This window comes from Stomoxys calcitrans, chromosome 1, assembly GCF_963082655.1.
Source record: "Stomoxys calcitrans chromosome 1, idStoCalc2.1, whole genome shotgun sequence".
NCBI lineage: Eukaryota > Metazoa > Arthropoda > Insecta > Diptera > Muscidae > Stomoxys > Stomoxys calcitrans.
Window position 1 is genome coordinate 229,810,406 of NC_081552.1, and position 13,990 is coordinate 229,824,395.

Consider the following 13,990-nt stretch of genomic DNA (forward strand, 5'->3'; position numbering starts at 1 on the left):
TAAGTCCCTTGTTCTTCCCATCAAACTACAGGTCCCTTGAGAGGTTTTTGGTGGGGCGTTCCCCTCACTTATTTGACACTAAATTCGAGATTTTTATACCCACCTCTAAGAATGGGGGTATACCAATTTCATCATTCTGTTTGTAACATCTCGAAATACGCGTCTTAGACCCCATAAGGTATATATATTCTTGATCATCATGACAGTTTAAGTCAAACTAGCCATGACCGTCCGTCCGTCTGTCTGTCAAAAGCACGCCAACTATCGAATGAGTTAAGCTAGGCGTTTGAAATTTTGCACAAATTTTTCTTATTACTGTGGTCGATTGGGATTGTAAATGGGCCAAGTCAGTCTATGTTTTGATATAGCTGCCATATAAACCGATCTTGGGTCTTGACTTCTTAAGTCTGTAGAGGGCGCAATTAACGTTCGATTTGACGTGAAATTTTGCACGTGGTATTTTGGTATCACTTTCAAAAACTGTGCGAAGTAAGGTTGAATTCGATCTACAACCTGGTATAGCTGCCATATAAACCGATCTTTTGACTTCTTGAGCCGCTAGAGGGCGCAATTCTTACCCAACTTGGCTGTAATTGTAAACGTGTTGCTTTGGTATTATTTCCAACAACTGTGCTAAGTATGGTCGAAATCGGTCTACAACTTGGTATAGCTGCCATATAAACCGATCTTGGGACTTGACTTCTTGAGCCTCTAGAAGGCGCAATTCTTTTCCGATTTGGCTGAAATTTCGCTCGTGGTGTTTTGGTATCATTTCCAATAACTGTGCGAAGTATGGTCAAAATTGGTCTACAACTTGGTATAGCTGCCATTAAAACCGATCTTGGGTTTTGACTTCTTGAGCCGCTAGAGGGCGCAAATTCATACCCAATTTAGCTGAAATTATGCGTGAGATGTTTTGTTATAACTTCCAACAACTGTGCTAAGTATGGTTTAAATCGATTAATAATCTGATATTGCCATATAAAACGATCTTGGGTCTTGATTTCTTGAGCTTTTATAGGGAGCAATTCTTATCCGATTAGGCTGTAATTTTGCACGAGGTGTTTTGGTATCACTTCCAACAACTGTGCTAAGTATGGTCGAAATCGGTCTATAACTTGGTATAGCTGTCATATAAACCGTTTTGGGTTTTATCCTCTAGAAGGCGCAACACTCATCCGATTTGGCTGAAATTTGGCTCGTGGTGTTTTGGTATCACTATAAAAACTGTGCGAACTATGGTTGAACTCAGTCTACAACCTGGTATAGCTGCCATATAAACCGATCTTGGGTTTTGACTTCTTGAGCCGCTAGAGGACGCTATTTTTACCCAATTTGGCTGAAATTATGCGTGAGATGTTTTGTTATAACTTCCAGCAACTGTGCAAAGTATGGTTCAAATCTATTCATAACCTGATATAGCTGCCATATAAACAGATCTTGGGTCTTGATTTCTTGAGCTTTTGGAGGGAGCAATTCTTATCCGATTTGGCTGAAATTTCGCTTGTGTTATTTTGGTTTCACTTCCAACAACTATACTAAGTATGGTCGAAATCGGTCTACAACCTGATATAGCTTCCATATAAATCTATCTTGGACCTTGACTTCTTGAGCCTCTAGAGGGCGCAATTCTTACCCAATTTGACTGAAATTGTGTGTGAGGTGTTTTGTTATAACTTCCAACAACTGTGCTAAGTATGGTCGAAATCGGTCTACAACCTGACATAGCTGCCATATAAATCTATCTTGGACCTTGACTTCTTGAGCCGCTAGAGGGCGCAATTCTTACCCAATTTGTTTGAAATTGTGTGTGAGGTGTTTTGTTATAACTTCCAACAACTGTGCTAAGTATGGTCGAAATCGATCTACAACCTGATATAGCTGCCATATAAATCTATCTTGGATCTTGACTTCTTGAGCCGCTAGAGGGCGCAATTTTTACCCAATTTGTTTGAAATTGTGTGCGAGGTGTTTTTTTATGACTTCCAATAACTGTGCTAAGTATGGCGAAAATCGGCACATAACCTGATATAGCTGCAATATAAACCGATCTTGGGTCTTGACTTTCGTGAGCCTCTAGAGGGCGCAATTCTCATTCGATTTGGCTGAAATTTTGCTTCTCCCATGACCTTCAATATACGTGTCCAATATGGTCTGAATCAATATATAGCATAATACGGCTGCCATATAAACCGATCTCCCGATTTTGCCTCTTCAGCCCCCTACAAGGCGCAATTCTTAACCGAATGAACTGAAATATTTCATTTCATTCACCTATGATCCGAATCGGACTACAACCAGATATAGCTCCAATAGCATAACATAACAAACGACGATAGCATAGTTACACGCATCAAAATACAACGGCTGCGTTGGCTAGGTCATGTTGTCAGAATGCATGGAGAAGCTCCAGCAAAGAAGTCTTTTGAAGGCAAACATGGTGGTACACACAAACCTAAAGATCGAGTGGTGGGAGACACCTCGAAACTTGGTGTCTGAGAGATGTTAGAATGAGCGCAGGAGATCGAGGCGCTTAGAACGCTATTCTACGTTCGGCTAGTGGAACAAATGTTCTGTCACAGCCGATTAAAGTAAAGTAAGCATAACTGTTCTTATTCATAATTCTTTGTTTGCCTAAAAAGCGATACCGTGCAATGAAGACGACAAATGCGATCCATGGTGGGGTGTATATACGATTCGGCCCGACCGAACTTAGCACGCTCTTATTTCTTAGTCTTAAAATACGAATCTGAGGAAACAAAGCAAAGTTCGATTTAATCGGTTCACCTATTATATGGGTTGCCCAAAAAGTAATTGCGGATTTTTTAAAAGAAAGTAAATGCATTTTTAATAAATCTTAGAACGAACTTTAATCAAATATACATTTTTTACACTTTTTTTCTAAAGCAAACTAAAAGTAACAGCTGATAACTGACAGAAGAAAGAATGCAATTACAGAGTCACAAGCTGTGAAAAAATTTGTCAACGTCGACTATATGAAAAATCCGCAATTACTTTTTGGGTAACCCAATATAACATTTCAATTTCACTTACAATGCCAGAGGTCCATATATTTTTTAAGCTCACTCTCAACACTTTGTTTTCCCACGCCCTTGGTCAAGTGTCAATATTTAAGATTTCCTTTTCATTTTGACTTTAAAAGAAACTTTCATAATTTCCGTTTCATTATCATTTCTCTTTTTTTTTTTTTGTTGTTTTTAGTTTACTCTAATTTGTGGTCTACTGGGACATGCAGCCTCAATACCTTTGGAATCATCATCGAACGATGCTACCGATGTTTTGGTTGAGTGAGTATTGAAAGTTATTGGTTTCATGTGTCATTATTTCTCCTTTTAGTTTTTCTCTTCTTGTAACATAGAGCAGAGCTTTTGACACTAATTTTCTTCATTACAAACTCTTGTCTAGAATGTCTATGTTTCACAGCATCTTCGTTAATTACTGTCTGTCTGTCACCTTTTTCTTTTTTTTTCTAATTATCAAAAAAAAAAACTGCATGCCAGGCTAAGTGTTTGTTTTTAATAATAACCCGAAGAAGAAAGAAAGAACCAAATCCATGATTCATCTTAAGCATGCATGCATAATTTATTTAAATATTCATACCATTTATGTAAATCGTCGTTTTTCTTTATTATTAGTTAATAAATTAGTCAAGCCAAAAATTCTGACCACTTTAAAAGATTTCTCTGTTAGGAATTTTTTAGTGCCACTATTTATTATTTTTATAAATGAAAAAAAAAAATAAAGTTCAAAGGTGGTGATGGAGAGCTTTAAAAAGTGTAGTTTACAATTATGTCTAAGAAATTTATGAGGTTGTAATTTTGTATTGGGGGAAGAATATGTGGGAAGCATGGAATGCCCTATTGTAAAGCAATCATAAACTATCCAATTTTGGATCAGATGAATGAGAAATTAAAGGCCGAAACTTGAACTTGAAAGAAGAAATTAAAATTGATTTCCATTAATAGCTGCCTATAAAGAAGGAAAATAGGAATTATACAACTACATTCAGCTAAACTTTGGACACTCACCACCAGGAACATATATTTATTTCTAATATAATAAAAACCCAAACAGACAGGAAATGAGGTACTAATAGAGTGCGTTGCGAACTCTCACCACATTTTGTGGGGTAGTACCAACATTAATAAGCGGGACCAAGCCCTGGCAGTATTCTTGAATACTAACTACCAAAATTGCAAATTGCTAATTTTGCGCATGAACATTCCACTAAGGAACAGGGGCAAACTTCTCACATATCAATGAGTGCAGTCCGATTCAAGTTTTTAGGCTCAATGATAAGGGACCTCCTTTTTATAGCCGAGTCCGAACGGCGTGCCGCAGTGAGACACCTCTTTGGAGAGAAGTTTTACATGGCATAGTACCTCACAAATGTTGCCAGCATTAGGAGGGGAAAACCACTGCTGAAAAATTTTTCTGATGGTCTCGCCAGGATTCGAACCCAGGCGTTCAGCGTCATAGGCGGACATGATAACGTCTGCGCTACGGTGACCTCCAACTAACTACCCAATTACACTGAATATTAGAAACATCGCTATATTTGTTAATAACATTAGGAGCCATGTTTTTGATGTAGTAATAAGTTTGGCTATAAAAAGGAGGCCCCTAATCATTGAACTAAAATTTTAATCGAACAGCACTTATTGATATGTGATAAGTTTGCCCCCATTCCTTAATGGATTGTACATGACAAATTTGCAATATGTTCGGAAATTCTTATCGATGAGATTCAGAGTTGAAGAATTCCTTCCCGAACCATTGCTATATCAGGTATAGAATAGTACGGCCAGCTCCGAATCCGATGACCTTCCGGAATAAGGCGAAAACCAGATGGACAAAATTCGGAAGACTACTCAGAGGAAGACTAGGGTAAGATACTTTACAGTGTCCAGGCATAGACGACAATGACGATAATGTCAACAGGTTTACCACTGTCAGAGTGGGATCTTGCGAAAATTGTTGTCCTCTTCGGAAAATGAAATCAGTCCAAGAAAATCTTTGGATGACCGAAGAGTTTCGCAACATTGAGAAAGACTTAAACATTTTTGTTCAACAAAAGATCAAGAAAAAGGAGATGATCAGAGCGGCAAAACGTGCCTACACAGAAAAAAATAAAATGAATTGGGTTCAATAACAGCATTAATTGATCCAATTGATTTTTTAATCAATCACAAAAATGATAATATCAAGTTTTTGAAAAAGGAGATTAAAACAGCTTTAATTTAAATTGAAAGTTTTTGAAATTCCCAATTAATGTTTAATTAATCCAATTAAAAAAATTATTGCAATTTTCAAGATTTTCAATTAATTTGTTAATTGATCCAATCCAAGAGGAGATTAAAAAAGCTTTAATTTAAATTGAAAATTTTTGAAATTCTCAATTAATGTTTAATTGATCCAATTAAAAAAATGTTTCCAATTTTTAAGATTTTCAATTAATTTTTTAATTTATCCAATTAAAAAATTATTGAAAATTTCTGAAATATCTAAATAATATTTAAATTGGATCAATTAAAAAATTTAATTGCAAATATTATATTAACATTTTTGTAAAAAGCGCTCTGTATAGGGCATATCCTTGTGTTCGATCCAACTTGGTTCACATATGCAAAACTTTTGGAACACGAAATTAAGGTTTCCATTTCCATGTCCATGAGTTAGCCGAATGACTGTTTGTGGGGGAGTTTTATCTTCTGTATACCGAAAGTATTTATCAAGTTCCGAACGACTAGACTTTTTCAAAAACAGATAGTCATAATAGTGCACTAACCTTTTTTTTCTTTTTATACCCACCACCGCAGGATGGGGGTATATTCATTTTGTCATTCCTTTTAGCAACACATCGAAATATCCATTTCCGACCCTAAAAAGTATATATATTCTTGATCAGCGTAAAAATCTAAGACGATCTAGATATGTCCGTCCGTCTGTCTGTTGAAATCACGCTATAGTCTTTAAAATAGAGATATTGGGCTAAAATTTTGCGCAGCTTCTTTCTTTGTCCAAAAGCAGGTTAAGTTCGACGATGGGCTATATCGGACTATATCTTGATGTAGCCCCCATACAGACCGATCGGCCAATTAAGGGTCTTAGGCCCATAAAAGCCACATGTATTATCCAAATTTGATGAAATTTGGGACAGTGAGTAGTACTAGGCCCTTCGACATCCTTCGTCAATTTGGCTCAGATCGGTCCAGATTTGGGTAAAGCTGCCATATAGACCGATCCTCCAATTTATGGTCTTAGGCCCATAAAAGACACATTTATTATCCGATTTTGCTGAAATTTGAGACAGTGAGTTGTCTTAGGCCCTTCCACATATTTCTTTAATTTGGCCCTGATCGGTTCAGATTTGGATATAGCTGCCATATAGACCGATCTCTCGATTTAAGGTTTTGCGACCATTAAAGCGCATTAATAATCCGATTTCACTGAAATTTGACCCAGTGACTTATGTTAGGCTTTTTGACATTCGTGTCGTATATGGTTCAGATCGGTTTATTTTTAGATATAATGGACATTATTTGTCGTTAATGGTTTATACCTAAAATTGGTTTATACCTAAAATTTCTGTTTTGATTTATTATAATCAAACTAAATTTCATTTAAATCGCTCCACCCATCTCCGTGATCTGGCGTTTCTGAATATAGAGTAAGGGGAGGTTGCGTCCATTAAAGTTTGAATGTAAGATCTACTTCATTGTCTTGGTTTTGGTGGTGGATTGGAGTAGGAAACCTTTTGTCTCGAAAGTGGATATCAGATTCATACCATACTCCCAAAAACCACATTTGAGCTACATATTGCTCTAGTCAGTATTTGTGTGGTTCAGAGGCAGTTTATGAGATGAGTCATCCCTGAAACACTGAAGCCATAAAACGGATATCAGATTTGAACCCCTTTTTCCCATAATCCACAAATATGTCCAGTTTGAGGGGTATGTAGGGTGGGGCGGCCACCCACGCACTACTACTTGGGATACCACATTTTTAAAGATCCGCGAGTTCCCCTGTGTCTATCCCAATTTGAGGATAAAAAGTGTACTGTACTACCATCGGCCTTCATATATTGTTTTTAATTCCTTTTTTTAGTAGGATAGGGTGGGGAGATTGCCCTCTGACACATCCTTTCATTTGAGTACAATACATTCCCGGTCGTCCTACAAGACAGTTTGTTGTTGGAGGAAAGAGTCGAACCTACTGACGCTAAGACCCAAAAGACAATTTATTTGAGTCCATTATTGGCGCGATCTACGTGACCTGCTGGCAGGACGACAGGACGACTCTACTGACATAGACCTTTCATGATGGTCTAATGTGCCCACTTGGGTCAGTTTTGGTTTTGGGGCGGCCCCCTTGGTAATTACACCAAATTTTTAATATACGATTATCATATTCATACTATACTCTCACATACCTCTCATTGGAGTCCCATATGGTCCCGGTAAGTCCACTTTTGATTTTGGGAGGTTTTGGGCTTGGGACGGCTCCCTAGATCTACTCTACTCTCGACTACCTCTCATTGGGATCCTATATTGTCCCGATCGGTCCACTTTTTATTTTAGGCCGTACTCTTGGTGGACGCCCTAGGTATTTGGATTCAATTTTTGACACTATATTCGTATTCTACACCCAAAAGCCTTTTATTTGAGTCCCATATTGTTCCAATCGGTCCACTATGATTTTGGGAGGTTTTGGCCTCTAGACGGCATCCTAGATACTTGTATCCAATTTTTAGTATCATTTTCATACTCTACTCTCGATTTACTTTCATTGGGATCCTATATTTTATTTAGAGCGGTACTCTTGAAGGAAGCCCTAGGTATTTGGATCCAACTTTTGACACCATATTCGTATTCTACTCCCAAAAGCCTTTCATTTGAGTCCCATATTGTCCCGATAGATCCACTTTGATTTTTGGCGGTTCTTTTGCGATGGTTTTTGGATTGGGAGGGCTCGCTAGGTACTTGAGCCCAATTTTAAATATCATATTCATATTCTACTCCCAAATACCTTTCATTTGAGTTCCATATTTTCCCGATCGGTCTACTCTTGATTTTGGGGGCTACTTTTGGGCGGTTTTGGGCCTGGGGCCACCCTTAGGTACCTGGACCTAATTTTTAAAACCATATTCGCATTTAACACCCAAATACCTTTGATTTGAGTCCCATATTGTCCCGATCGGTAAATATTTCCTGCTGAAGGGTTTTGGGGGGGGGGGGGGGAGGAGGCCCTTCAGACACCAATGAAAAAAGTGTCCCCTTGAATGGTATTCGGGGGTGGGGAACCAATCCCAACACTTAGTGTGACATTTTAATGCCAAGTTCGTATTCTACTCTTAAATACCTTTCATTTGATACCCATATTGTCCCAATCGGTAAACATGTCCGTTTAGGTGGGTTTTGCCCCCCAGCTTATTTGACCCCAATATTTTATATCAATTTCGTGTTTTTGGGGTATCATAAGACCTATATCAAGTGCCATATAATTCGTCAAAATTCCCGCAACATACCGAAAACGTATAGAGATGTGGTTTGTGTACGTAAACATTTTTGATATATTTTTCTAGCTTTTTTCTGGTTCATAGATATAAGGGCACAAAAAAGAATGTGATATGAATTTTAGTTATACGCATTGGCTCGATGAACATGTGATTCGGCAAAATAGAAAGAATTCTCTTTAAAAATTTTCCATCATACGCATTTTAGCGGGTTTTTGTTGAATAAATGAAGTGTACGTAAATTTATTTGATTGACTGTACATCTGAGTGTATATCTTTTTGTCCATCTGAGTTTTGGTCTATATTTCCAAATGTGTGTGAGAACGTCACGAAAGATTTGAAAGACAATTAGAAACTTTTATGGAACGATTTATCTCTTAAGACTGTTAAGTATTCTTATATTTGAAAGGATTTGCAAATCCTAAAAAACACTTTTAAAGCTTTCCCATACCTTAAAAAAGAACTTTACTACCCATACATAGACTTTGATTCATATGGCCTTTAATAAACCCTTTAAGCCCATATCATAGCATGTTGAAAAGCTCATAACATAGCATGATGAAACCATGATGAAAACCAACAAAAGAAAAATCAGAAAACCCCCAAAGCCAATGAAAAAATCCTAGAAAACTTTTAGAAAGCTTTAAAGCTTGACCTAAAAAAAAACACACACAAATCATAGTCTCAACAAATAAAAACAAGCAACTCTATCTTTAAATTAAACACAAACAACAAGAAATGCCTAAAACAAAATTACTTCAACATTTCGTTTGCAGAATTGAAAAACAAAGGCTCATAAAATTTCCCGAAGATTTGGACAATGCTCCCAGCGAAGGCACAAGCGGAGTCAAACAAAACGATGAGGCCAAACGCATATTGGAAGAAATCGAAAAGATCAATCAAGCTTTGGGTTATGTCAAAAAATCCGATCATTCACGAATGCCCGCAATTTTAGACTCATCCCAATATCTATTTCCCAATACCGGCTATCAGCCATTCCATGCTCAAAATCCACAAGTAACTGGAAGCAATGGTGAAACATTACTGCTGCCCTCCATAAGATCAGTGAAATTTGATCATGTCTATCATCACAAGGCAAGTGACTACAATAAGCCTGCGTTGAGGAAGGTGGTGCAAGCAGAAAAACATGCAAGCACAGTGAAACCCATAGCCAAACCTTTGACTGCACCATCAACTGGCAATAAATCTGCTGTTTCCACGGGCAACAACTCTCAGCTGTTTTTCCATCCGGCGCGCGTAGAAGTGCCCAAACCACAAACGCCTGAGGAACAAAAAATGCTGCCCACACATTTTGTCATACCAGTGCGTCTGTATAAGAACAATAAGAAGCAATATATTGAGAAACATTCGCCTCAGGAGTACAAGGTTAAGGGTTACAAGATCGTAGGTGACATTGATCATTTCTATGGCAAAACCAAGACATCCACTTCTTCGTCATCATCATCAGCATCGACGGGGAAAGTGAAATCCTCCCCCAAATATCATTTGTTGTTTTTACCCCAAGAAATTGTGCCCAAAAATGCCAAAACAGATATAGAAGCTCTTGATGGTAATGACAATTCCGGAGAATCTACTTCCAGGGAAGAAAAATTGGCCAAACGTCCTTTGAACTTGCAGACCAATACCCATGCCAGCACCAATGGCAATGTGATAAATGCCACCAGCTCTGCTTCCATTATAAGGAAACGCGTAAAGCCCAACAAAGGTGAAGGTCAAACAGTGCTATCGGTAACTTCGGCTTCGGTGATTAAGGTAACACCAGCTCCACCGGCGGCAGGCAGTGGGCCACAACAGCAGCAGTCGCAACTCCAACAGCCTCCTCAACAAGGCCAATATTCCAAACCTGGCAACAATGGTCGTCCCAATAACCATCCCCTGCCGGTGGGAACTCCCAGTTACTTGGCCAACCCTCAACCTACAGCGGGAGCGGCGAATGGTGGCAATGATCTCAATAACAATGAGAACAATAATATATTCAACAACAACAACAACAACAATGACAATGGCAATGCCAACAAAAATAGACCTTTTCTAAATCCTTTGCTTAATCTGCAGTCCAACATACAGAGTAACATCAACAACATCAACAATGCCACCTCAACGGCCATACGTAATGCCTTCCAGAATATATTCCGCTTACCTCTAAGGCCAGACAACAACAACAACAATAATAATAAACCACCGACAACTGCCAGCGATTATGCCTATCCTTATCTGCAGCCCACATTCTTACAAATACCCCCCAAGCAGCAGCAGCAGCAGCAACAACAACTGCAGGATCAGCAACAATATGTCTATACTCTGGTATCACCTGTGAACAGCAAACCTCCACTATATGTGGCCGATCAAATCTATCAAAGTGATCACTTGAATTCCGATTACAAATGGGATGATGAAAATTCCAGCATAGATTCGGATACCTCTGAGGATAAGGAATCTCTTAATGCATCTCAGGATTCGCAAGAACCTCCAGAAGAGAAATTTCTAGGTCATCATCCTGTCAGAGAGATGCAGAAAACCCAAAAGGAAGCTTTGAAGCAGGGCGGTATTATTATACAAAAACTCAAGGTACGCAAGGGAGGCATTGCTATAGCCGGGCCTGGTGGAGTGGCCACTGCGGGTAGTGGAGGCACTGCCATTGTAGGTCCTGGCGGCTATGCTCTAACTCATCCGCGCAGCCTAACAATTGCTGGTCCTGGTACCAAAGTTATTGCTATTCCAGCCAATGTAGACCTAAAAGATGCCCTGACACGTACAAATATTCACACGAAAATGATTCCTCGTGAAGGACGCATAGTGGCCACGGGGCCCACAGTGTATTATGCTCCCGGCACGGCAGATGGCGTGGAAATAGAATAATAGATCCGATTGTATTTTCCATAATCCATTAGACAATTTACTTATACGTAAACTATTCACTGTACTGTTAGTTGAGTAAGACGATTTCCATGTAGTATTATTTAAGTTATTTAATATATATCTCCATTTTTATTTAATATATACACAAGCTAGAATAGTGTTGCGAAGATGTATGATTTGCGTTTTTGTTTGCATGAGAATTCGGAGGTTGACCATAAGAAGAGGGCTACACTTATTTTGGCTTCTAAGAAGTAGGAAACTGGGTCTCAAATCAGCCTTATTAACCAACTGCTTTAAAAGAGACTACTAAACCAAACTAAATTTCTCATTAACATTCCCTTAAGGATCAGGGGATACTTCTCTTATATCAATAAGTGCAGTCCAATTAATGTTTAAGCTTTTAAAATCCGAACGACATGCCGCATTGTGACACCACTTAGCAGAGAAGGTTTAACATGAGAGGATGCCTCTCAAATGTTGCCAGCGCTGAAAAATTTTCTGATGATCACTCTGGGATTTGAACCCAGGCATTCGGCGGACATGCTAACCTCTGAGCTACGGTGGCCTCAAAAAAAGACATTTAAACAAAAAGTCTTCGGTAGATGGGATTGGACAAGCGTCAAGTACTGAGGCGACATCAATTGGATAAATTAAAATGTATTGTCTCTTTAGTGTGTAGGCTTCTGTATCGATAAATGCTATCGATTAACCATTCTTTTTTGCATAAGCGACATGTTAGCAAATTTAGCGCATAACCGAACTTATCTCTTATGGGAATTCACTACAAAACACTCACACTGTCTGGCGAATTCATCGTGCTAGCGAATTAATTGAGTAGGCGAACTTATCGCTTAGGCGAAACTATCACATAAGCAAATTTATTACATAAGCGAATTTATGGGAAATCACTACAAAACACTTACACTGTCTGGCGAATTCATCGTGCCAGCGAATTAATTGAGTAGGCGAAACTATCACATAAACGAATTTATTAAATAAGCGAATTTATAACATAAGCAAATTTATCGTATAAGCGAATTTATCGCGTACTTGAACGTGTCGAATTTATCGTGTAAGCAATTTTATCGCATAAGAGAATTTATCACATAAGCTTATTTTTTTCAACATCGAATTTATCGCAAAGCGTATTTTGTTCAGCAACTATTTTTTCAAGCGATTTTCGCGTAAGAGAACTTCTTCCAACAACTTGTTTTACGCGACATGGAATTTGTTGCCTAAGCGAATAAAACTCATAATTGCATTTATTTCAACATAGAATTAATAACGCAAAAGAATTTGCAACGTATCACGTAAGGGAATTCGCTGCAAGAGCTTATTTATTGCTTATTCGAATTAATAGTGTGAGCAAATTTATCGCTTAAGCGAATTTAACGCGTATGCGACTTTATGGCGAAGGCAAATTTTTCGCATAAGCAAATTAATCACATAAGCGTAATTATTTCAAAGGCGAATTTTTCGCGAAAGCGTATTGCTCTCAACAACTAGTTTTAAGCAAGATCGATCACATTAGCGTATATCTTTCAATAGGCGAATTTGTAGGCATTAAGCCAAAACTGAGCTTAGTCACTGAAGACGATTTTGCTCTTTATGTAGCGCTTACCAACTCCAAATTTCGGTAGTACATTTTTGTGATTTGCAGACGTCGTTCGTATGTGTAATGATGAAAATGTTGAGTGTACTGAATAAATTAACAGTGACAGTTCGCTGATTAGTGTAGGCGTGCGTTCACCAAATAATTTCAAAGTAGTCAAGTCCCTAGTGGAAAACGCTTTAGAAGCTTAGCCTTTGGAAACACAAAGAATTTCCGCCTTATTTTCTGATAAGCAAAATGCAACTTAAATGTAAGGAGAATCTAGTTTAGGTAAATTTGACGCGAGCGAAACGCGAAACGCTAGGTTAGGTAAATTTGACGCGAGCGAAACGCTTTCCTTATTTAAACCCCTAAAATTTTATACCAAACCTGGTTTAATACCAGGACGAAAACATCAGAAGATTTCTTCACTAATGTTGGAAGATATTTCAAGCATGAACATTTTTCTACATTAGTTGCCACCTTTTATCGCCCGTTCGCAAACCTTCTTTTAAGATTGTCTAAAGTTTAAATATACACAGAAAATTTATGATTTTTCTTCTTATTCGTTAAAATAATGATGCTTTCTTTAAGTTAAATTTCCTATTTATTATCATCCGTTTCAAATTTTGATCACTGATTGATACTTACTTTACTTCATGGTGTAGACTGTGTAATTAGAATTTTTTTAAAAATTCTCTTCTTAAGCTAAGCGTCTTAACCTAAAAAAATTAAACATTTAACGACGCTCCTATTTATAAGACTACTAGCCGAGCCGGGTCCTTTCCGCTGCGCCTTCTTTAAATCTCTAATATCTTGTTAGGGTGGGAACACTTTGCCCTGAAAGCGAATATCAAATTCGTGCCATTGTAGCCTATGATGCTGAACGCATTCGAAGCCTGGCGAGAACATCGGACACAGCGCTGGTTATCCCCTCTTAATATTGGCGACATTTGCGAGGAAAAATGCCATGCATGGTCATT

At 38.2% G+C, this 13,990-nt stretch overlaps 1 protein-coding gene across 2 annotated transcripts in view; it reads left to right on the forward strand.

Moving 5' to 3' along the window:
- LOC106092093 (uncharacterized) overlaps positions 1–13,990 on the forward strand; it is a 48,120-nt gene that overhangs the window by 29,675 nt on the left and 4,455 nt on the right. For both annotated transcript variants that reach the window (XM_013258849.2, XM_059360278.1), the window contains exon 2: positions 3,223–3,308. In XM_013258849.2, the coding sequence (XP_013114303.2) occupies positions 3,223–3,308 (86 nt within the window). The remainder of the gene's footprint in view (positions 1–3,222; positions 3,309–13,990) is intronic.